The sequence below is a fragment of the Sorex fumeus genome, unplaced genomic scaffold (assembly GCF_029834395.1).
Source record: "Sorex fumeus unplaced genomic scaffold, SorFum_2.1 ptg000061l, whole genome shotgun sequence".
NCBI lineage: Eukaryota > Metazoa > Chordata > Mammalia > Eulipotyphla > Soricidae > Sorex > Sorex fumeus.
Window position 1 is genome coordinate 36851126 of NW_026606118.1, and position 26880 is coordinate 36878005.

General features: G+C 33.7%; 1 protein-coding gene across 1 annotated transcript in view; it reads right to left on the reverse strand.

Annotated features, from left to right (window-relative positions):
- Positions 1–26880, reverse strand: part of LAMA2 (laminin subunit alpha 2) — a 647398-nt gene that overhangs the window by 258319 nt on the left and 362199 nt on the right. The window contains exons 15-17 of the mRNA XM_056126014.1: positions 19636–19756; positions 13723–13836; positions 7141–7268 (exon numbers count right to left, since the gene is read on the reverse strand). Coding sequence (XP_055981989.1) covers positions 7141–7268; positions 13723–13836; positions 19636–19756 — 363 coding nt within the window. The remainder of the gene's footprint in view (positions 1–7140; positions 7269–13722; positions 13837–19635; positions 19757–26880) is intronic.

The following is a 26880-nucleotide window of genomic DNA, read 5'->3' on the forward strand; positions in this document are numbered from 1 at the left end:
TTTGTGAAAGCAGAACTGTCTTTAGGGAACAGTCTGTGGCTCACTATTCATGAACTAAAGGGAATTAACAGTGGATGTTTTATTTGCAGAAGTAATTTCACTAAAGACAAGAGGAAATATAAAATATAAGTAATAGAGTTTGCTCATCCTCACTTCATGATTTGTTATGATTTTCAGATGTAAAAGAAAGGGAAAAGCTGCAACAGTTCTAGAATGCATGTATATCGTATCTTAATATTAAGATTCCCAAATTACCACCTCCCTGTACGTCTGGAAGCTCTGGTAATCACATTCACGCCCCAAAATCGAAACCCAGTTAAAAAAGCTACTCTCCAGCTATACCTTCCCTATAAAAATACTGAACTCCCAGAACAAGCACAGTGACCTGTTGGTACTTGTGTTGCAAACTATAATGCACAAAAGGAGTGAGAGGAAAAAAGAAGAAAACCGCCTGACATAGAGGAAGGCTGGGAATGGTGGGAGGGAAACTGTGGGCCTTGGTGGTGGGAAATTTACACTGGTGAAGGGATGGTGTTAGGATCATTGTATAACTGAAACCCCATCATGAACAGCTTTGAAATAGTCTATCTTACAGTGATTCAAAGTTAAAAAAAATTTTTTTTAAAGGATTCCAACGTACATCATCTCTCTCTCTCTTTTTTTTTTTTTTTTGGTTCTGGGTCACACCTGGTGATGCACAGGGCTTTCTTTCTCTTGTTTTTTTTTTTTTAAGTCAATGTTATTATTTTATTAAACCATAAATATTTTTAAATTTTTTATTAGTGAATCCCCGTGAGGTACAATTACAAACTTACGACTTTCATATTTCAGTCATACAATAACTGTTTACCCATCCATCCACCAGTGCCCATTCTCCTTCCCCAATGTTCACAATATCTTTCCCACCACCCTCACCCCATCTCCCTCCCACCCCACCCTGGCTCTGTGTCAGGGAATTCCCTTTTATTCTCTCTCCTTTTGGGTGTTGCAGTTTCTCCTAGTTTTTCACTCAGGAATTACTCCTGGCGGTGCTCCGGGGACCATATGGGATGCTGGGAATTGAACCTGGGTCAGCTGTGTGCAAAGTAAATGTCCTACCCGCTGTACTATTAATCCAAATTACATCATCTTTGGAGAAACTGACTCTAACTCAATGCTCCAGGATTTCTGCCCATGCAGAATTTGGTGACTGAAAAAAAATATCAGTTATTTTTAAATCTTAATTTATTTTACCATAAGAATTGTCAAAGGTATTTGACAAGACTTCTGATACCTCAAAACTATTTTTAAATAGATTTCATATTCTTTTTTTCTCTTTTTTTGGTCACACCTGGCAATACAAAGCAGTTACTCCTGGCTCTGTACTCAGGAATTACTCCTGATGGGGCTCAGGGGACCATATGGGATGCTGGGAATCAAACCCGTGTCAACTGCATGCAAGGCAAATGCCCTACTCGCTGTGCTATTACTCCAGCCCCATAGATCTCATATTCTTAAATATACTTATGCATCCATTAAAATGATGGGATTAAAATGTGTTATTTGTCAAGAATCAATAATTTTCCAGGGGAAAAAAAGTTAACTATAATAGATTAGATTAACTCTTTATATTTCTAGAGAGCTTTTGCAACCACTTTCATTGCATTGCCACAAAATCCTATTAATATCTGAGACAGTAATAACTTTCCTATCTCAATTACTAGATAATTTCCAGGAGCATTTAGCCACGGAGCTTGAACTTCTAACTTCCCTCCATATAGAGTTAACCAACATTCAACCTACCTATAAGAATTAAGTGATTTAAAAAACGGGTGGGGGTATTGGACCACACTTAACTGTTTTCAGGCATTGTGTTCAGGAATAACTACTAGAGGTGCTCAGGGGACCATATATGGTGCCTGGAGTTCAACCCGGAGATTGCAGGTACAAAACTTGTGCACCTTAGATGCTGTACTAACTCTTAGGTCTGAGAATTAAGTGTCTTCAAAATGTTATCAGTAAAGGGCTGGAGAGATAATACAGTGTGTAAGGTGCTTGTCTTGCATGCAGCCTACTGGTTTTGACACCACAACATAAGGTCCTCTGAACACCACTAGACGTGATCCCAGTCTACAAAACTAGGAACAAGCCCAAATTAAAATAATTAAAAGTAAACTTTTAGTAATAGGAATCTATAGCACAATACATCAAAATAAATCGTCCTTATAAAATACACCTATGAATCTGTTTTACTATTTAAAAAAAAAACACAAATTAAGGGCTGACTCACTTATTACTATCACTGAATTTATTACTACAGGAATTCAAGAGAAAAAATAAAATTAGAACAAGAAATAAACACAGATAACAAGAAAATATCTATTGAATTTAGATTGGCAACCACAACACATTAGCACTGATTCTGGTCAATTTATGAAGCGAACTGTTTCCGACAGAAGGAGAGGGCTGTAAGATCATCATTGACTTCAAATGATTCCAAGATTCTGTCACTTAATTTCACTTGGCAAGCACTAGTTGGCCAGCAAATGGAGTGTTCGATTATCTACTCTATGCCACTGAAGACTAAAGAAATCCAAAAACAACAGGCATTTTCCACAAATAGTAGCACTGTAGCACTGTCCTCCCATTGTTCATTGATTTACTGGAGCGGGCACCAGTAACATCTCATAACAAATTGTGGGACTTGTTACTGTTTTAGGCATATTGAATATGTCACAGGGAGCTTGCCAGGCTTTGTCATGCCGGTGAGATACTCTTGGTAGCTTGATGGGCTCTCCTAGAGGGGTGGAGGAATCGAACCCGGGTCAGCTGGGTGGAAGGCAAACGCCCCTACCCGCTGTGCTATTGTTCCAGCCCCCACAAATAGTATAAGGGGAAAAAGCTATTGTAACAATAAATAGTTGAATCTGAGCATGGAAAGGTTGTTGTAAATAGTGGGTCAAGTTTTACTTTTTGAATTATGATCCATATTGATGACATACATCTGGAGATAAAATGTAGTTAGGTTAAGAAGATATGAACTGAAAAAAAAAGGATAAAATCTATAGTAGGCTGAAAAATCACAAAATGTATAGTCTAATGTGTATGTATTTGGTAGAAAATGAAGATACTGCACTGAACTTCTCACAGTGAATATAAGAGGGACATGAATTGCCTCCTGGACTGTGATGTGATATGAAATTATGATTTCATATGATTTCATAATTATGATTATCTATCTAAAAATTCATATTGGTAAAGTATGGAAGCAAATATTTACATGTATTGCAGCAATTAAATAACATTTCAAAATTTTTAACAAAGTTTTGTTAATTTTATAGGCTTTTAAAAAATTTTATAGTTGAGATATGTTTATTTTACAACAGTGATTTGTTCAATGAGGTATTTTGTTATTTGCTAAATAATATTACATTCATCTTTCCTGACTTTGTATTTGAGTTATTATAAATGATGCCAACGTCCAGATCATTTCCTTTACTGTGAACATTCAGTTTGTCTAATATTAAGCTCTATGCTTATCATATTATTGTTATTTTTGCTATTCTTCTATACAGTCATTTCTATAGCCCCATTGACCATTGACCCCATTGGAAGAAGCATAGAAAGGTGAATCAGAGCACACACACACACACACACACACACACATATATACATACACACATATGTATATACCATATATGCATATATGGTATACATATATATAAGTTCTAATATTGGTTCTGCCACAAATAAGTTGTATGCTCATAATCATGGCATAAATTTCTCTGGAGTTTAATTTTCCTTCTGGTATATAAAACCAGTAAGATCATAATAACCCATATAAATAAAACCTTTATGGAGGGAAGTGCCCTAAAAACAGCTAATACTCTAAAACTGATAAAGCACTGTTCTTTTCCTTTTTCCCTTAAATTTACCTTTCAAGTTAGAATATTTATACTTCTCTAGTATAAGTATAAATTTTAACAATGATTAATCCTTAAGTAAGATAAAATCCAGCATAAAAGTGTCGCATTCTTTTCAAAGTTTAAAGTTTTGTATTCCTGATACAAGAGCAATACTCTCCATTCTGTTTGTAATTGGAATTTATTGAAGACCTATGCTCTGTTTAAGTTTATGCCAATACTATCTTGAATTTTATTAAAGAAATGATAAAATCTATGATGACTGCACTATTCTGTATCAATTCATACACATCTGAAAGGTCCAAAGCAGAAAATCATGTGTATTGTTTCATATTGTAGTTAATCTATAAACTATTTGGTAGAAAATTATTAAATATAAAGAATTAGAACTATATTTTAAGAAAAATGTTTTAAGAAAATTCACTAGCTGAGTACAATCTATAGTTAGCTTAAATATTCATCAGCAAGATGAGAGGGCCAAGTAAATAGTGGACACTGTAAATATCTGATGAATTTGATATATACGTATTGTTTAATATTATATGCTTGTCTGTATTCATACATCATAATAATTATACCAATCTATCTCTATCTCCCTACACATTGGATTTATTTAGCAATATTATCTAAGAAATTTGGAGCCCAAATGCTTGTGATCTTTAAGATTTATAGCCAAGGATTAAATAGATAAATCACTATGGCAAAACTATCAGTAAGACTTATACTTTGAGATGAAGGTTGCAGCAACCTTTAGCTCAAATTTTTTTCTTTCTGAGTTAACTGTGAAACTTCAAGTCTTTGCTTATGAATATTCAACTCAGAATTATAATAGTGATGATATTTTTAAAAATTAAAATTGCTCCCTCAGTCATGAAAGCATATCATTGTGTAATGATTTTAAAACATTAAAATGTATAATTTAAAATTAATATTAAGCATCACAATAAAGTTTAGCTATATGTATTTTTAATGCTGTTTAAATTAAAAATGTTTATAACTAAAAAAAGTACATATTTTAAAACTAAACACACTGTCATCCTTTTCTCTTTCTACTTATGAAAATGCCAAGTTTAAGCTGAAACAAAAAATGTCGACTAATTCTCAAATCTACAGATGAGATTATTATTTAATAATTTATCAACTATCTAATGTAAATAAACCAACTAGAAATTGAAGAATGCTTAAATGCATGGTCTAACTGTGTTATTATTGAGATAACCATATTAAAAATCATGATTTGTATAATTTTATCATGTAGAAGAGATCTCACTTTAAGAAATATCATTGCTAAACAAAGTGACCTCACAAACATGTAGGCACTGATAGATGATGTTTTAATGTGCTTGCTGACTTTATTTTTCTTTCAGGAAAACAGCTGAAACCTATTTTTGTAGTAGAAGCACATTAAACAGAAAAGAAGAGGCCATAAATATTTCAATATTAATGCAGGAAGTCTCTCTCCCTTTTAACTCTTCAGCATTTAAAGTAACATTGGTCAAATTTGAAGATAAATCTTTAAGGTTGACCAGGTCAATTAATTAGATAATTAAAATAATTACTGTAGGATTTACACAGCATTAAGTGTGGTCTGAACTGCTGGGCCAGAGACACAGCCTTGTGGGTAAGACCTTGCTTTACTTACAGCCAACCATGGCTTGATTCTTAGCACAGTATATGATCCCCGCTGCTCACAGGTAGGAATAATTCTGAAGTGCAGAGCTAGGAGTAAGCCCTGAGCACCACCGAATTTGGCACAAAAGCAAAACAAAACAAAACAAAACAAAATGAATGGCTCTACTGAATGGACAGCTGTACTCAAGACTATGACATACTGGCCAAGAATGTAATACATTTATACAAATAAATAATCAGATGGAATACTTCTACTTTTCTCAGTGCTAATTTGTTAGAATAACAAATCCATGTATTTCAGATAATTTTGGAAAATTTCATTCAGCAAGAGGTAATAAGTAGGTTTTTTGTTGCATGATATATGAACTACATATTGTACAATATATGAGTGTATCCACATTTCATATCACATATAGAACAGAGAGCAAAGTAATACATGTTGCAGCCAATATTGTGCTCATTAATCATTAGTTGAGAATAAATTGCCATCCTATGTTCATTATTTTGCAATGAGCTCCCTTTTTCTTCTTCCCTGATACACATGGTTGCCTCAAGATTTTCAGTTTTGCTCCCATGTAAGCTCCTGAAATGTTCTGATCATTAACATACATTTAACAGTTTTCCACTTGATTGATTTTACTGTTATCACCAAAGATTGAATGTGTTTTTTAAAAGAGTTCCTCAACATAGGTTCTAGAGAACTGCTACGTACATAGAATTTACATTTCCAACTTTGACACTTTAATATCTCATGACCCTGAGTAATCACAGTAATAATAGTTCTTGGATTCACCATATCCAATTACTGTTTTATATATATTTAATATTTTGATTTATATAATTCCCACTAAGGTTCTATTATAGGGAATTGTACCATAAATAATGATGACACATTGAGGTACAGAAAAATTACAAAACTTCCTCAGGTACACAACTATAAAGTATACAACTTGCATGTAAATCAAGGAATTCTATAGTTAGAGCACCATATTTTAATATCTAAATATTCTATGCAAAATAATGTAATAGTTACCACCTATATTTCAGTGGTCAAGTAACTTATAACATATTACTTCCAGTTACAATAGTTTCAATAGAATATACAAAAAAGTCATAGTATCATGACAATATGAGCAACCATGCAGTAACTATGGCATGACACTGGTACATAAATGCCACATAGAATAATCTCTTATTTTACCATTTTGAGTAGTTTTTGACTTTCCAAAGTTTCATAAATACTTATGGGAGTCTGAGATCCAAATGAATCTTTGAATTTGTGATCTTTTTTTCTTAGAGTGTGAAGTTGTGAGTGTGCATGATGCATACATATGTATATAAAATATGCTCTTTGTGGTTGGCTTAGGATTATATTTGAGTTCTGACTTGGATATTTAAATAACAAAATTAAAATTAAAAAGTATGGCGTATAAGTAGCCATATCTTTGCATGATGTTATATTTAGAAAAACACATCTTATCCCAAGAAATCTGTGCATACATTAATTATTTATTTCTGTGTGACAGGAGAAAAGAAACATTCTATATAAAAACACACATGCAGAACTGGAAGCTGAGCTCATTACTAGGATCAGTTAGTTACTCACTTATTGGATGGAATATTGAGTGGACAAGCACAGGGCTGACAGTCTTCAGAGGTTCCTTTAGTAGGATCGCCATAGAAACCATGAAGACATTGATTGCAATAAGGGCCACCTGTGTGATCCTTGCAGTCCTGAGGAGAAATTACACATGAGAGTTTATTATTTTGGTCTCAAGTATCGAAACCTTACCAAAATAGTTCTATAATGTCACTAGTCTGTTTCATATCAGAAAGAATAACTTTATACATTAAATGACTACATTTATGGCCAGGAAATGGAATTCAAAATAAATTTAATAGCTAAAGTACAACCGTGCTTCAGTATGTGCATACTTACATATATACATATATATAAAAAATGATGACTAAAATTACACATTATTTTGTTATACAAATTGTGCTCTAGGTCGGCAAATAGTACGGCAGGTAAGGTACTGGCTTTGCACATGGCCAAATTTGGTTTGATTCCAGCATTGTACAGAGTCCCCTGAAGAACACACAGGAATAAACCCTGATATCAGCTGGGTGTGATCCTCCAGAAAAAAATTCTCTCCCCACTTAAAAATTTTTTTAAAAAGTCTCAACTATTTTTAGTGTTTATTTTTTTTCTTACAAATATACATGTGATCATACTTTTTGTGTGCATGTGTACACAGTTATAGAATCCCATAATATGCTTTGCTGAAAATTTTACTGATTTCAGATAAAATTATTGTTTAAATTATAATTGCTGATTTAATGAGTAATGAAGCCTATCATCGACCCACTCTGAGAATTTGGCCTTCTTTCTTCAGAAACCAATTTGGATTTCTGTGGGTCTGGTGATTTGAACAATTACTAGTACTTTTTTTTATCTTGAGGCACTTACATCATTTGAACTTAAACATAGATGTTAAATTGTTTAAAATATATATACAATATGCTGGGGCTGGAGCAATAACACAGCAGGCAAGGTGTTTGCCTTGCATGCAGCCAACCTGAGTTCAATTTCCAGCATCCCGAGCACCGCCAGGAGTAATTCCTGAGTGCATGAGCCAGGAGTAACCCCTGTGCAGCTCTAGGTGTGACCCAAAAAGCAATATATATATACATATATATATGTATATATATATATTGCAATGAACCACCAAGACTCTGAGGAAGTTATACAATTTGTCTGTACCTCAGTATGTCATCATTAGTTGTGGTGAAACTCCCTATATTATTTTTGTGTGAATTATCTAAATTAAAATATAAAATGTATCTAATACCTTTCCTCAGTCCTTTTTAAAAGAAATTTAAATTTGTATTTTTCACCAATTAGAATTTTTGTTTTTGTTCATTAGTTCATTGGTTTGGGGGTCACATCTAGTGGTTTTCAGGATTTACTCCTGTTTCTGCACTTAGGAACCATTCCTTGTGATGCTCAGAGGGACCATATGCAGTGCTGAGATAAAAGCCAATTTAAGGACATGCAAAACCTTACCCACTGGACTATATCTTTGACCCCTACATCTAGAATTTTGGGGATCTTTGTCTGTTAACGAATACAAATATCAAAATAATTTATTCCTTGATTTCTTTTTTTTAAATAAACAACATCAGTAAATCTGTGTTAACAAACTCATCAATATTGGTAGTCAATAATTCGTTCAACTTAGGAAAGGAATTCCCTATAAAACTCTCAATAGCAACAAATAAATCTCAAAGAGAGCTATAAACTGCAGAGAAGTCTCAGACACAACAACAGGCTGAACCTCATTTCTGAGGCACCTAGAGGGGAATGAGTGAGCCCAGAAATGGTCCTGAAAGAACCCTGGCAGCCAAAAACCTCCAGAACCCAAATGCTACTATGCTCACAGCTGAAATCTCCACAGGCTTAGGACAAGCCCCTTCTGCCCCTTTAATATGAGGAGAAAATCAATAAGCTATCAATTTACTTTAAATACTGCTGAAAAACTCAGATATGTGACTTTTGTGAGAAATCTCCAGGCTCTCACTGAATTAGGAATGGATGACCTTCCCCCATTTCCCTGTCTTTCCCAGAGTCTGGCGGTCATGACCATGAACTGCCTCCAGCACCATTATAAACTCATTAACTAATGGTCATGAGCTAGAGACTCATAAAAAAAAATCTCGGAAGACAGCAACAAGCTGCAGAGATGTTTCCAGATCCCAAAGTTATCTCCAATTGTATCATCCTGTTTAAAATTTAAGAATCCCTATAGAAATTTCATACTCTACTCCACCGATGTGCCAAGACTAGCATACCACATTTGATGGGGTTAAGGTAGAAGGCAATCGATCTCGATCCAATCCAAAAATAAATAAATATTAGCACACAAGTCTCAACATGCAACAACATGTTAGTAAACTCTTCTATAAGGGCTTAATGACTCTAGGGTGAGATACAACAATCTTCACACATCTCCCTCTAAACTTTTTTGGATCATTTTCAAAGTACTCTTCATAACAAGTCACACAAAATAAATTATTTAGGACCTTCTCTTGGGACAGGCTTGGGTAGTAGTGTGAAAATTCAAAATAATGGTGGTGGGATTGGTGTTGGAATATTGAATGTAATAAATTGTGGCCAACAAGTTTATCAAAATAAAATAAAACAAATCTCAATGGCACAATTTTACAATTTTCTTTTGTATTTTGCATTATCAACTGTGCTCAGGGCTCACTCCTGGCTTTTTGCACAGTGATCACTTCTAGCAGTGTTCAGGGGATGATATGTTATGCCAGAGATCAAATCTGGGTAAGGCACATGCAAAGTAATCACCTTTGTGACATGCTATCTCTTCAGCCTCTTATTCCATTTTAAGGTGTTTCTGTTTGAACATATTTCTTCACTCTATGATGTTATAATAAACGTCCCTAACTTTAAAACATTCATTGTGGTGGCAGGGAGACAGCTCATTTGGTAAGTACATACTAACTAGCATGTGCTGTGTCCTGAGTTCAATCCTGACAATGCAGGGATACTGAGTACCAGAGAGGTAAGCCTTGATGGTCTCCAAGTACCACTGCCTGAGTACACTGCTCTCTGAGAATCAGGACTGGACTCTGGGCAGCTAGTAAGGGAATAGTTCCCTTTCCCCAATACCACTAGATGTGGCCTTTAAATAAAAGATTTGCTGTAAATACATTATAATTGAAACACAATTGTTTTATTTTAAAACCATATGAATTTATATTTTCCAATCTTTAAGAGTGTTTATGAGAGTTAGGAGGATACAACCTTCTTTTTTTTCTGATCAATAATCAAATATGAGGAGAAAATCAATAAGCTATCAATTTACTTTAAATATTAAATATGAATTTATACATTGGGATAACTATTAGGACAACCAGCCAAATTTAATGATTATTATGAACTGTATTTAACTCAGTATACCTCTAAGGAAGTTTAATTTTAATTAAGGTAAGGTAAGGTAAAGGCCCTCCCGTTGATCGTCAATTTGCTCGAGCGGGCCCAGTAACGTCTCCATTGGAGACTTTGTTGTTACTGTGTTTGGCATATCAAATACTCTCGGTAGCTTGCCGGGCTCTCCGAGAGGGGTGGAGGAATCGAACTCGGGTCGGCCATGTTGGCCGCGTGTAAGGCGAACGCCCTACCCGCTGTGCTATCGCTCCAGCCCTTAATTTTAATTATATTAATTATATTTAATAAGTGGAATTAATTTAAAAAAGCATAATATGCATATTTTTTCTTTTAAATGTATCTTATTATATTCCATAGAGGGAGGGGAATATGTCTTTATTGAATAAAGAGTATTTAGTTTAAGTTTCAATCATTTGACTTTCTTTTCACTTACTACCTGTAGAGTGAGGGCACTAAAGCCTACAATTTATGAAGTTTCCTATTTTGAAATATTCAGCATCCTCAACTACAAGTGAATAAGTAATGCCTTAGTACCTGGTGATTCTAGAAAATAGATTTTTCTTTAATTTATTTGAAATGCTTTCTCAAATTGATTGAGCAACTCCTTTTCAAAGATAGCGCAGAGGTTAACTTCAGTATGAACAATTGTCTGCATAAAAGCATAGTAGATGAAATGTGCAAAATAGCATCAGTTGAAAAAAAGGCGATCACCTTTGATATCTTTGTATTCATTTCTTTCAGTTTTCAAGTTGGGCAAAAACTGGCTATTATTAGTTCTTCACAATATTTTATACAGACACACTAAAATTATATCTTTAAGTGTGGTGGCTTTGCAAAATAAGAACACAAAATTAATTATGCCTGAACACATATAAAATATTGCCTTTAGAACTTAATTAAAACTTTACATGATTCAGACACTTTATTATAACATTTCGTCCTCTATTAAGTTTTCTAAGGTTATATTATTTCCATTTTCTCTTAATAAAAATAATAAAAATTTATCTGAAATACCAAATATTTCTTTTTAAATAAAAACTATATAAAATTTTTATACAACAACTCAACACCAAAAATTATGAAAGGTTTGTTCTGGCAGATTGGTAATTTTTATAGGTGTTCTGCTATGAACATATTTTCCGAATGTCTGTTCACATCATATCACAAACACAATAAGGAAATTGTACACAATCTTCCCAAGTGGCTGCGAATGTTTCCTGGGTCACTGCCAGTGTTTTCTGTGTTCAAATAGCTTTTTTTCCCCCACAGGTCTACACTATAACGGAAGTATGTCCTTTGATCTGATGTCAAAATGTTCATTTTAATTAATTTCCAATACAGAATTAAATAAATGAGTGGTTAATTAAAATTATATGTTTAAGATTTAGGAGTATTCATTAAAAAATAAAAGAAGCTAGTATGCTGATCAAATAAAGAGTAAGAACATCCTTGTTGTGTTACATTCAAATCTTTTTTCCCTCTCTCTATCAGATCAGGCTTACAATTGATATCAGCACTTAGTTATCTATAATATTTCAGGACATTTGAAAATCTCCATAAAGTCTTCCATTCTTAGAAACATCACATAATCAAATGAAACAAAAGCATGATTTTACTTATTCCTACTTAGTTCACCATGAAATATTACTGTTAGAGACATTGTAATTTTGGAGTTAGATATCTTCATTTTTTCTAGGTTTAAATAAACAAAGCAGTGTCAGTTTGGAGCTAGGTATTTCCCATAGTAAGCTATAAAGTGTTTAGAGGTAACACAATATTTCTCCCAAGGTACATTTTAAAAGACTTATGTTATAATTAAAATGAAAATCACTTAGTCTCTCCATCATAAAAATGCCACTTGAAAAATCTACTGATCTACAAATTAAAGCTAACATGCTTTATACTGTGATGCAATTAAACAAAATCTTTCACAGAGAAAATAAAAAGAGCATCAATAAACCTAATGCCAAATTACACCGAAACAAAAGCCCTAAATTTTCATTTTGGATTGTTCCCAGAAGCTTTTAAGAAGAAAAAAAAATACAGTGTCAGAGGGGGTATGTATATGTGAGAGAAAGATAAGTTTAAGAAATACAGATAACAGAGCTTGCCTAAAACTCTACAGGGAAATAAGAGTATGATATCCTTCTAAATTGGCACTGTTTCAAATTGTGTTTCTGCAAGACTAATGAAATGAGAAATGTTGTTTCAAGCTTCATACCATGTCAGACAATATAAAGCTAGCATGCTCTTGAGTTAATCAGAATGGTCTATTCAGAGTAATTCCTCAATCCAAAGGCTTCTTAGCGTGATGGAAAGTGTTTCAGTCTTTTTTTCCCTGGCTAAAGTGCACACTTAAATGTAGAAGAGATAAACAAATCTAATGAATATGTATTGCACACTTTTATTATTTCTAACTACATAGATTTTTATATGCAGTTGGATGTTGAAAACATTTTGCTACTAATGAGTTAGGTTCCCCCTTATTTCCCTGTGTTGTTATGACCAGAGGTCAATACATGGTTGCTCGGCTCTTGAAATAAGGTGTGTTTCTTAGAAGAATCACCAACTTTCGTTGTGCTCACACACACAGTTGGCTGTGTGAACGAGAGCTTGTACACTTGTAACTGCCAATCAGTAAACACTGCAGGCTAGGTTGTGTTGGGCATCTGGAATTGATCTAGTCCTCAAGCTCTGCCACCTTGCTCCCCCAGGCCCCTAAATGTTAAAAATTTAAAAGAAAAGACGAATATGCAGTTTTCTCTCATATTTGATGCAAAAAAATAGAATTCTTCCTATTAAAATGGATATATTTATATTTTTATCTTATAGATACAAAAACTATTTCCTGCTCTAGTACTACAGTCAAGAGAGAGAGAAAGAGAAAGAGAGAGAGAAGACCTTATAAATTTATAGAAAGGCATGGGCCCTACGTATTTATGGCAGATATGTATTCTAGTCATTAGTGTTTTATTATACTATATCTGATCCCAGTTCTGTTCTTAAACCATTAAGAATAAGTATTTCCTAATATATGTTAGGAGATCACACAGGAAAGAGCATTCTCAGCTTCCAACTCAGTTCAGTATAAAGACATCTGTCAAACCACTTCTTGACTCTAATGTTTAAGGTCCCAAAGGCAGTAATTGAATTGCAGAGCTTATTGAGCTGATTCCAGTCATGTCAATCAGTATCCTCCGAGGAGGAAACACTTACCAGGCATTCAGCAGTGACATCATCGCAGGACTCTGCATGACCAAAGCACTGACAGGCTTCACAGACGCCACCAAAAATAGTGCCATTCACCCGTCTGTGTCTAGGCCAACAAGACTGAAAAGAAAGAGAAGCCTTCAAATCAGCTGAGGATTTTTTTAAAGTTTGTCTTTTTTATTTTTAAGATAAAGGATGATAACTAGGTAGTAAACTCAGCAAATGTGCTTGTTAAAGTGTAATCATTATTGAAACATTGCCACAGGGCTATTCCTTCTAACACTGGGGCTTCGTACTGACCTTCGTGTTATTGGCAGGTATGAGATTAGAGGAAGCATTAGCTTGGTGTCTTTTCTGAAATGGTAAAATAGAGCAGAGATATAAGGAATTGAAATGTGACAGTTTCAAAGTAAAAGCACAGACAAGAAAATAGAAAGAAAAGGTATTGGGGATAAAAGCAGCCAGCATAAAAGGATTTCTCTGAGAACCTTAACCTTAGAGAACACCTCATGTCATCCCAAGGAATATGAACTTTCTGGAGTATGCCCTTCTTCTCACATGTGGTCTGCCCTTAACAAAAATCACTTCACTTTCCAAAAATTCTCTCATATTTGGAAGAAAGACAGTGCCCCATTTTACATTTGATCACACACAGTTGATTTTTACACAATATATAATTCATATCTTTCCTTCTGTTTCCTCCAGCCTATTATGCTTTCTCAAATTTATACAATATACCTTATGATTTATTTATTATATATCCTCTTGGTGTTTTATGGCACTATTCTATAAGAACTTTATGTACATTTATCATTCCATGTTTGAAATATAAAACATTGTATTAAAGAAAATCAGAATTCTGATTAAAAATGGTATTTTGGGGTTTTGGGGTGGCTTGTGTCAACAACAACTCTAAGACCAATGTGACCCTTAGTTACAATTCTCTTCTGTGGGGTTTACTTGAAGGGCTGCAAATAAGAGTGAAGCAAATATGGCTGTCCTCTAGCAGCTTATGATCTTCCTCAAGACAGAACTGCATTTGGTGGGTTACTTACTATAATGCTGGATGGTTAAATGCAGCATAATATATCATGAAAAAGATTTTTTTTTCAGTTAAAAAGAAAGAGAGAGAAAAGACTGAAGTAATAAAACATATAGAATTGCATTGTTTGTCTATTGTTGGAAATGTTACTCCTGCCTCAGGTTATAAGGTCTGTTAAATTTGAACATCAATAACAGATACATAAAATGGATGTGCTGATACCTCACATCTGAGAGGAAAACAAGAGCAATTTTCTTCTTAATTTAGGCAGTGCAAAACAGAGGTGTCAATTTTCTATTCATTTCTAATCATCTTTCCACATTAAAATTGTTGTCATTCATTGTAGAAGTTCGTTTCCATAATATATTTTTCTAAAAGTTGGTAAAGCTGCCTTTCTTGATGTAGATATTAAGAATGTTGATTTTAGCTGCACAAATGATGTACCTTTTAGTGATAGATTTTTGTAGAGTCTTTATCAACATTTTTAATGTTCAAGTGTGTTCCTATCACACCATCTTCAAACTCCTCAACTGCTTACTCATTTCTATGATTAGTCAATGATTCTTCTTATCAGCCATTAATTAAAGTGAAACCAATTGGTACTTGTGTTTCTACTACCAAACCCACAAGCAGTAGCAACTTTCTCCACCTGTCAAATGCAATTCTTGAACAGAGATGGTGTGCCATGCAATATTTTTCCTCTTTTAAAAGACTACAGTTCTACCTTTAATCAATATACTATGATCTAGTTGCTTAGCCACATTTCCTGGATGCACTAGTAAAAAACTTTTCCAATGGATTATTACCATCATCTTAAAAATAAAATCTTGAATCCTTTTTAAAACAAAAGTACAAAAAATGGCAAAATAAATGCCTCAATATTTTATTCTATACCAATGGCCTATCTCTTTATGTTTTTCATTAAAAATATTATATAAAAGTCTTCCTTGGCTCTTTTTTATGCTTCATTTTATTCTAATCTTTGTGTCTCCACCATTCAATTTTTAAATATCTTATCTGTTTTAACAAATTTCAGGAAGTCAAATCCACTGGATAATATAAACTCTTCTACCAACTTGCATGGCACATTTTTTCATATTTCTAGCCAATTGTGTCTGTTTCCTCATTGTTTTTTTTAACCTTACTTCTCATGAATTCCTAGCGGCTTGATCAGTTTAATTGTCCTCATATTCTTCCTGAACTAAGTTTGCTCAGTACTATAGTTAACGATGTTGATAGAGTTCGACATATTCATATACAAACTTACTGACATTTACATTCCATAGTCTTTGCAAACCAAATATTTCTAAAATATACAGTTGTGTTTAATCCCACCTACCAACTATCTCTCTCACAGACTTCCACTTCCACAGAAAGTGCCTCCACAATCACTTAAAGCTCAAGAAAGTAATCTATGAGTTATCATAAACTCTACTTCTTTCCACCTTCCTCTGGAATGTAGTTTCCCCTGGTAAGGAGTTTAACAATCAATTCTACAGCTTTATACATTTTTTTTGTTTGGGGGCCAACCATTCAGTGATACTCAGGGGTTATTCCTTGCTCAGCACCCAGGAATTATTCCTAGAAGTGCTAGGGGACGATATGGGATACTAGGAAATAAACTCGGGTTAGCTGTATGCAAGGCAAGTTCCCTGCCTGCTGTGTTATTGCTCCATACCTCCTAAAATTTTCTTAAAACAACATTAATTATCACAATATCCTCCCATAAAAACATATCAAATATTCTTTTACAATGGTTTTGTTTTGTTTTGTTTCGTTCTGTCTTGCCCCATGTTCAGCTTTGCATTAGAGTTTACTCTTGACTCTTTGCTCAGAGATCATTCTTGGCAGGGATCTGGGGACATTAAGCATTGCTGGGGATAGAACCTAGGTTAGCTGCATCTGAGGCAAGTGCCTCTCTGCAGCACCATATTTATATACTGTAGTCACAAAAATTTGTTTTTAGAAAATATAATTTAGATTATCATGCAACCTTAATTAAAACCTGAGATATCTTGTCCACATGAAATAAATCTCGAGTTCTTATTATTCATGTGGCACTTCTTACGGAATGGCTTCTTCAATCACATCCTGTGTAATTCTCTCTTTGGCTTCATAAGCTACAAATATTCCTGCCAAGTTTAGGATCCAGATCAACTCTAAAATCTATTCCACTTTCTCATCAGTCTTTATATAGCTGACCCTCTGGTTCAATATCCTCAATATTTCCTGTTAAGAATACTTAAATACTCCTTCTCATCAAATTTTCCTATGCTTGTTCTCAGATCCTTCATCAAATCATGTTACTTAATTTCTTCATGATATTTATCACAATTATTTTAATTTATTTTCTGTCATACTGTCATCTATCACTAACGCAATGTCTATTAGGACAGTGACCATATCCATAGTGCTCATCGTTTTATCTCTTATGTTTAGATTCTTAATCATATAACAATGCATAGCCCATGCCTGTTCATAAGATACAAACACTTCTATGAGGTAGTTAATATTATTTCTATTATATATGAAAAGAAACTGAAATTTTTATCAAAAATTTTGCTTTTACTTTCTCACCTGTACCACCTGTCAAATTAAATTATAATGGTGCTGGGAAAGAAAGAAAACGTTTAATGTTGAGCTGTGAAAGGATTTATAAGAAGCCAAGTAGAACTGAGAAAAAAAAGGATTCTAAATCAATATTGAAATAAATGAAACAAAAGAGAATGATTTTATAATGGACTCCTCTGATCTACTGGGATATATGAATATCAGTGGTTAAGGTAGAATAACTGGCTTTGTGAAATAATTGAAAAATAAAATGAAGTAAGAATGGATAATAGCAATCTGGGGATAGGAAGATTTGGTAAAGAAATGAAACAATCACTGGAGAGTAGAATAAAAATAAATCATCCAAAATTGTGGAGTTCTAGGATTCATAATCACCTGATTAAACTAAATTCTCTAGTGAACTTCAAAATAATTTTATTCATCAAGCAGCTATTTGAAGATATAAGGTTTTCATTATCAATCTTCTGTCTCTTTATTCTAATTCTTTCACAAGTGAATGTTTCTTTCTTCTTATTTTTTTTTTTTGTTAACATCAATTAGCATCCAATATGAGACTTTTCTGCTCTAGACTGCTTCCTGTGACATCACTGCTCACTGGGGTGAAAATATCTCTGAAAGATTACTGTACTATGTTCTACGCCACTTAGTTGTTCACTAATTAAATAGTGCTCTGATTCAATTTTTCATTTCAGGTATTTATTGACTCCTTAAACTCACCGCTAGGTCTTTAAGGACAAGGGATATGATGTAATCATCCTCATAATCCACTCATCATTCAGAGCACAATTGCCAAAGATTGTCAATAAATATTTTTGAATAAAAACAAAAGAGAAAGCTAAATGCTTAATGAATTCAGCAATTCTAATATTTAGACACCTTTATATTCAATAAGTACGTACAAGTTTCATAAATTATATTGAATACTGAGGACAACTAGTGTGGGAAGAAAGTATTAAACCAAGAAAGGAATCAAGGTATTAACTATTTCAATTGAAATGAGAGCAGTCCTCTTATTTGGGAGAAAAACATCTAGAGTCATAAAAGAATACATCTCATCAAATACAGCATGCATGTTACGTACAAAATTAAATTTAGTTGATAGATAGTTTAATGATCATTTTTCTCTTCTTTAGATGAAGTTTGGAAAAAGAAGCATTTCAATGAATCACATTCAGTTTTATTTTTAGAAAAGTGAATCTTAACCCAGTGAAAGAAAACATTTTTTCACAAATATGACTTTAAACCCTGTAAAGCCTCTGCACATATGCATTACTTTAAAATACAAGTGAACTGACAAAGCAATGCCTGGAGTATTTCTATAAATGGCATAATGGACAGCACGCTGAAGTGGAACATCTTAGTACACTCAAATGATTCCTTAAAGGCACCATTTTTAAAGAATTTAAACTCCTACTTATTTACAAGCTATGTTTCTATGAAGAAAATGCGGTTTACTTTGAAAAAAATGTTACATCTAAAATCAACTTTTTAAACTATCTGAGAAAAATACATAGAAGTAAACAATGTTTTTAAATATTATGCTATGGACTAATTTGCATTATTAATTTTATTATAAATATATACCATTAAACAACAACAATATACCAAAAACTTTAAAATTTTAGGAATTTTCTTCATTAAGAAGTTTATCTATTATGTTTTACTTATTATATTTGAAAGACTGTATTCATCAGTTGTTCGTGATTGTTATTAAGTAAAAGCAGGAAAAACACATCATGAAGAACAAAATTAAAAGTGTAGAAAATACAAAAGAAAAACAAGTGCTAGATTCCTGTTAAGTACTGAGGTAGAGATGAAGAAAAATTATTTCAATATATTAAATATTATTCTGCTATCTCCATTCTTTTTTTTTTCACACAGAATAAGCAGGGGCCACGTAGGCAGCACCATATAGTTAGTTAAAGTTAAACTGTATAATTTATTCCTCCGTCCGTCTTGGAGAGCCCGGCAAGCTACTGAGAGTATCTCGCCCGCACGGCAGAGCCTGGCAAGCTACCCGTGATGTATCGATATGCCAAACACAGTAACAACAAAGTCTCCAATGGAGACGTTACTGGGCCCACTCGAGCAAACTGATGAACAATGGAGGACAGTGACAGTGACAGTGATTTTAGACATTATATGAAAAACACTGTATTTGAAAGCCATGACTTTCCGGCATTCACCTTCCACAATGAACTATCATTTGTTTGTATGATGGAGAAAAGCAACTCCTCTAGAACTGTTATCAAAAGAGTTATTTAAAAAATGTAGAAGAAACTGAGGGTATAATTCTGCAAACCTACTTCACAGGAAGAGCCTGTATACCCTGCTGGACACTGACAGACTTCCACAGCCACTGCAGTTCTTTCATTAGGAAACTGAACCGGATAGGTGACAGCAGATTCCAGACCAACAGAACCCAACCTAGAGTGTAAAAGAGAAGACAAGGTAAATAAGTAAGCAGACTCTAAGATTTGACACAACTTGAAGGATAGCAACATGATGTAAACAGTAGCAAACTAATGATGTGGAGAAATAAAACTAATGAATAACCAAGGTTGAAACTCTGGTCATTCGTTATACAGGTACAGTCATCCCTGTCAACATGTTCATAATCGCCATCACAACCAAAGATTGTGGTGAAAATATTTCTACTCATATCTTGTGTTTGAGACGAATGCTTTATTTTAATTTTTATTTATTTTGCTTTGAGGGTTGCATCCTGGCTTTAGGGCAAGGATTACTCCTTATCTGGTTCAGGGGACTTAATATGGTAGTTGAGATGGAGCCCGAATTGACTGAGTGCAAGGCAATCACTCTACTTTTGTTCTGGCCCCTCTTTTTATTTCTATTTTTGGATATTGTTTTAAGTCATAGTTGAAGGAATTTTAAACAAACAAAAATATAGACATTACTGCTATACTTTAATACCTAAACTAGAAAAGTAGAGAGAAATAATATTATTGATATTCATTGAGTCTAAGCTATTCAATTGAAAAAATAAGATGGGGAGGATTTTTTTTTTCTTACTTGTTTTAGTACCACAAGTAAAGTTTCTGAAATGGTCAGTTGAGTTGTTTAGAACTACTTTGTTTTAAATTTGGAGGCTTAAATTAAGTTGATTACTCCTGATATCTATATGTTTTATTTATTACTTATGTATTATTCTTTAATTTTAATACAGTGATGTGCTGCTGGTATTTTAGGTTAAAGCTGTTTTATCTGTATTAAAAAAGCTCCTATAAAGTGGCATATTTGGTTATTATAATATATGTGTATACAAATATTCATACATAAATACATACATATGTATGTTTCCTTCCGAAATAACAAAAGCTTCTGATGCATTAATGATTTAGATAAATGTAATTATTGCTTTATTGGTTTTGACTCTAGGCCTCAGTATTTTTTGTTTGTTGTATTTCTTTTGGCAGTTCACATCTGTCAGTGCTCAGGGAGTACTCTGGTTTTGTTCAGGAATCATTCCTAGTGAGACTCAAGGAACCATATGTGGTGCCAGAGATGAAAGATGAAACCCAGTTGACCATGTGCAAGGCAAATGTCCTACCTTATGTATTATCTCCCTGGCTCCTAAACCTTAATATTTGTATCTAACTAATGAGGAAATATGAGTTCATATGACATATACTTTATATACATTAAAATGAAATAAAAATGTAACATTGTTCCTGTGATTTATAGTATTGTAATTATAAATATAATTTTATTAATACACTCTCAATTGTTGAAATAAGATAAAATGGCAGTAGTACAAAATTTTTATTTGTATCTTCAAATTTAGTATTCATCATTTTAATGTATTAAAATAAAATGTGAATAGAGTAAAAGCACAAAATTAAATCACTATTATTGATTCACAATAATAATTACTGTTTTTATAATAAGTTACAGGCTTCATAACACTTAATATTCTATCCTTTAACCATAGGGAACATAAATGAATAATTCTTAAATTTTAAGTTGCTATCTCAAGAATGGTAATAGCTTTTTACTGATTGCAGTTTCCCACTTAGTAAAGAGTTTGTCATACTTTTGAATTTACACTAAAATCAAATCAGAGAACAAAACTAATGGGCTGATTAACATTTTCAAAAGTGTAAACTTTTCAGAACAAGTTTCTCAAATCTTTATTGTTTGTACTCCCACTTGACTAATCCTACACACTTGTTAGTACATTAAACTTTGTTTGAGTCCACGCATGGCAATGAAATATATGAGAGAAAAATCCACCCAAAAGTTGGACAGGATCATCATATGCACTGAGTTTTAGCTGGAATTCTCTAAAGACATGCTGATTACCTTTATCGGCATGTTTATCATGTAACACTACCTTTTTTTTAGGGGGGTGATGTGGTTGGGTCACACACAGTGGTGTTCAGAATTTGCTGCTTACTCCTGATTCTGTGCTCAGGGATTTCTCCTGGATGAAACAGGGAACTATATGGTGTTCTGGGGATCAAAACCAGGTTGGCAGCCTACAAAGGAAGCTCCCTACCTGTTGTTCTCTGTCTCTGATCCCAGTGTAACACTACTTTTGAATGCTCTCTTCCCTTGGGGCACAGTTTACATTATCTGTTAAAGGTCCTTATCTGAATGTATTTTAATATCTAGCTCACTGCATTATTGAACTGACACAAGAAAAACATATTCTGATAACTTTAATTTCAGAATTCAGTGATTTAATTACCTCTCTGTCCAGTGGTGGACTGAAGCGATAGCACAGCAGTAGGGCATTTGCCTTGCAAGCAGCTGACCCAGTCGAGCCAGGTTCAATTCCTCCACCCCTCTTAGAGAGCCCGGCAAGCTATCAAGAGTATCTCTCGCCAGCAAGGCAAAGCCTGGCAAGCTACCTTTGACATATTTGATATGCCAAACACAGTAACAAATCTCACAAGGGAGACGTTATTGGGCCCACTCAAGCAAATCAATGAGCAATGGGAAGACAGTGCAACAGTGCTATGTCCAGTGCTTACAATAAAAAAGATTGTCAAAATTTATTAAATAACAAGTTATATGGAGATATAGTTCCTTGTATTTTCAACATAATTATGTTTAATAAGGAAAATCTACAAAAAGATTATTGAAATACTTCAAAATAGAAAAGTGAGAGCAAATGACTGCTTCAGAGAATAATTTATAATAAAAAACAAAAATATTTTCAAAGAAATGCCAAATTTCATTAGTGTTTTGAACAACAGATGTTCCTCTCCTTAATCTATGTAACCATTTTGAGCTATGTTAAATTTCAACATTCAAACATCCTTTCCATCAAATCATCCTTTCTACATTAGCATTCACTAACAGCCCCAATGTTCATTAGGTTCTGCTATTTGTTAAATGAGATTTTAATGCGTTTAACAGTTTTAAGCGTTATTCATGAAGAAGGTTAAAGTTTTGTTTTGTCTTGTTTTTTTTCCTTCAATATGGTCATTTTCTTTTCTTGCTACCAGACTGTATTCATTTAAATACATAATTCTGGCAGAAATAAAATTGCTACACTTTGAAGATGCATAAAATATTAAAAATTTATCAAGTAAGTACTTACTTACTAAGTCATTACTTAGGAGTATGCATTAAATCATAGATGACAAGAAGGACATAATTACATAGCTTGATATTTAAAACATTGAAATGATATCAGAAGCATTATGATGGTCTATTGTTTGTATTTTGTTTTAATATATTTTCCAATCAACTTTTGTTATATTTTATTATTTAGTGCCTCTTCAGAAAAAGAAAAAAAAGATGTTATTTCAAAACTTTGACTTTTTCCCTATTTGTTTTCACATCAATCTCTATTTAATTCTATCTAAATGTATTATTCAGGTTTGGTCATGAAAAAATATTTTATTTCTGTCCAAGCTTCTTACTCTATTTTTTCAAACATTAACATTATGCTTAAAACTTCCATTAGCCTCTATCTAGAATTCCAACAAGTACTACTGAATTCAAAGAACCCAATTACTTTCCCTCCATTTCTAAAATTGGAAATAGAATCATGTAGTAATCTAGGGCAGTGTGTGCTGGACCATCTGGGAAAAGATAGAAATTTTCTCCAAGCATTTTTAATCTAAGTCAAGTAACTGATGAAATTGGATACTACTGTAGATATTCATAAAAACTTACAGTTTAGGGGCTAGAGCAATAGCACGTCATATAGGGCATTTGCCCTGCATGCAGCCAATTCAGGTTCAAATTCCAGCATCCCATATGGTCCCCTGAGCACCAGCAGGAGTAATTCCTGAATGCAGAGCCAGGAGAAACCCCTGAGCATCTCCAGGTGTGACCCAAAGAGAAAAAAAAAAAAAGAAACAAAAAAAAACCAAAAACCTTACAGTATATGATAATGAGAATTTATCTTTTCATCAGTAGTGCTATCAATACAAACTGAACACATTTCTGTCGTTCATTATACTTTCTCACGTGTACATATCTCACTTTTATAGTTGACTGTCATCTTTGAATTTAGTGATCATACAGTTTATTGTTATACTCTCTGCTTAGTCTAGAACTACCAATCTGAATAATTACTGCTTACTGCATGTCTACTTTCTTCTATGAACTATAATGGGGGGATTAGTAGATAGCACATTATGTATCAATGACCCCAACATACCAATCCTGCTTTATTTCCATTTACAAAAGAAGAACCTAATCCCAGAGATAAAATGTGCTTGACCAAAACAATGCACCTAGCAAATGATGCTGAAGAGATTCAGTGGCAGTGTGATTACAGATCTGATGATTCTCCTAGTACATTACATTGTCTCCCATTATATGTTACATAAGATAACATGTCAGGTTTTCCAGACACATAATTTTCCTGACCTTCAATCTTTTAGTTTAGATGTGATTTTTGCCCTTTTACTGAAAAGAGTAATGATATTTAGAACGTGATACAGGAAGGATATAGGGAGATCAATACTATTTTTATAAGCAATGAAAGACTTCCTTGAGTACAATTTTTCTGGGTTAATACACAAATTCTACCCAATAACTTTAGTATTCAAAAGAAACAAATTTACTCTAAATACTGCGTGGAAATATCTTTCTTTGAAAGATTCTGTACTCTAAAAAAATAAAGATGCTTGAACTGTATCACAATAAAATCATGGTTAGATTACTTATGCTGTATCTGACCAACAGCTCAAAATTTCCAGTGCATTAATAGAAAATAAAAGTTTTCTCAGGTAAATTCCTCTACAGGCTGTTTTATATTCTGATGTTGACTATGTGCCAGAAAGTTTCACAATGGAACTTTAGCAATTCTTGGAGAAGGTGAGAGTGGATAAATTACTTCTGCTCATATCATCGGCGAAAATGTCATATGAGCACATTTACCTCAAAAGACGAGGATATACATTTTCCACATAAAGGAAGTGATTGGGGATTTGATTAGTTGCTTGAATGTCTCTTCTGAAGAGGTAAATGTAATTTTTTATAGAGTCCTAGATATAACTGGTATTTAAGGAATGATCAATAGGTTCCTAATTTGTTAAAAATTTCAAAGTGGCGACTAAAAGAATTTAAGTAGAAACGTGCGGTTAGATAGGTGTCTGTATTTTCTTAACTCTAAAATCAAGGATAAAAGTTTTGTTTTCCATAGTATGAGACGAATATCCAAGGAAAGTAGAAACAAAAGCCAGGACTGGTCTACAATTGGGAGCTTGCCACAAGTGAGGGGCCATTATGACAATGATAGTTGGAAATGATCAATCTAGAAAAGAACTGAAAGTAGGTAAAGGGATATCCATGATAATCTTTCAGTACGTGTATTGCCAACCATAAGACAATGAGAGAAAGAAAGAGAGAGAGAGAGAGAGAGAGAGAGAGAGAGAGAGAAGAAAAGTGCCTGCCATAGAAGTGTGGCAGGAGGGAAACTGGGGACACTAATGGTGGAAAATGTACACTGATGAAGGGACAGGTGTTGGAACATTGTATAGCTGAAACCCAATCATGAACCAGTTTGTTACCACATCTCAAGGTGATTCAGTATAAAAAAGAAAAAAAAGTTTTGTTTCTATTTTACCAATGAGGACCACGAGAAAGAAATTTAATACAGTGTACATGTCTCTAAGGTATCTGGAAATAATTGAAACAGAAAGTATAAGAATTTTGGAAGTGTTGGTATGTACTTTCTTCAAGTCTTATGGTGCATCAAGAAAAATCTTCCTTGGAATGAAGCAGGTCAGACAGAAATGTCTCCCATTTTTGTGCTGATTTGTCATTAGCAAAGTGCATTTGCAGGCTTCTAATTCATTCTTATTGTGACCTTTTGAAGTTGACAAAGCAATTGTCTTCCTCTTTGTTTTACAGATGAGGTGATTAAAATCCAGAGAGGTCAAAGCTATATTTATGTTTACAATTATAAACCAGCTGAGTTAAGACCAGAAGTCAAAACCCTGACCTGCAGTCCATTTTCTTTCCACTATTTAGACCCACCTAACTGCTTAAATGGAAGAACCCTAGTCCATTTGCTGAGACAACTATCACAGAAGTAAATCTTCCCAAAATAAATCTAAACATGAAATTTCGTGGCAATAGCTTCAAATTACTTGTGCTGCACACAAACTGCATACCAGGTTGGGCGCCTACTGTGTAAGACAAGTTGAAATCAATTTAAGTGTTGTTTTACAAATCTAACTCAATCTGATCATAGATTAGACATAAATGAAATATAACAATCTTGCTAACTCAGGATTCACACTGACTTTCACCACATCTGAAGTGACTAGTAATTTCAAGGCTGACTTTAGCTTTTACTTCTTGAACTAAGTTTTAGATGATGCTAGCTGCAGAAAACAGCCGTCTATTCACACTAACTTGGTTTGTTGCCTATAAACTTGCTCTGTGAGTATGTAATCAGTCAATGAGTAGGAAAGCTTCAGAATGAAACAGACAAGTGTTAAGATGGATAGACACTGAAATGATCCCATATAAATCAGAAGGAATTGCCTTTAGACTAACTAGTCTGAGAAGTAATGTTGACCAAAAAATAAGTCTTCCTCCCCGCCCCCCCCCCCCCCCCCACACACACACACTTCCTCCAGCCACTTTTTGTCAATCAGGTTGTCATTCATTCTGAAAGCCAGAAGACTCTTCTCTCTACTGTTTCAACAAAACGACAATCTCCATTTACTAAATGAGGAAAAACATAATTAATTCCTAAGTGCTCCTTCCCATCTTCATGGCATTTTAACCCAGCTTCTGGCAGAATTGCCTATGCAAAAAGAACATTGTTTTAGCAATGGTTCTGTTGATGGATATGCAGCTCACTCCTAAGGGAGATGTTAATGATATTTCCCATTTAGTTGAAATACTACAAGTGAAAGATAAACTAGGCAGAAGAAGCAAACAATGGGGGTGGGGAAGCACCAATAACATTTATTTTAAAATGCCCTCTTGTCAAGTCAGCATAAGAAAATGACCTACGTGGCTACAGGATGTTGTCAAATTGAGATCACAAGTGAGTTTCTAAATTAATTGAATTTTGAAGGAAGTTGTTAATATATTTCACTGGTTCTCAA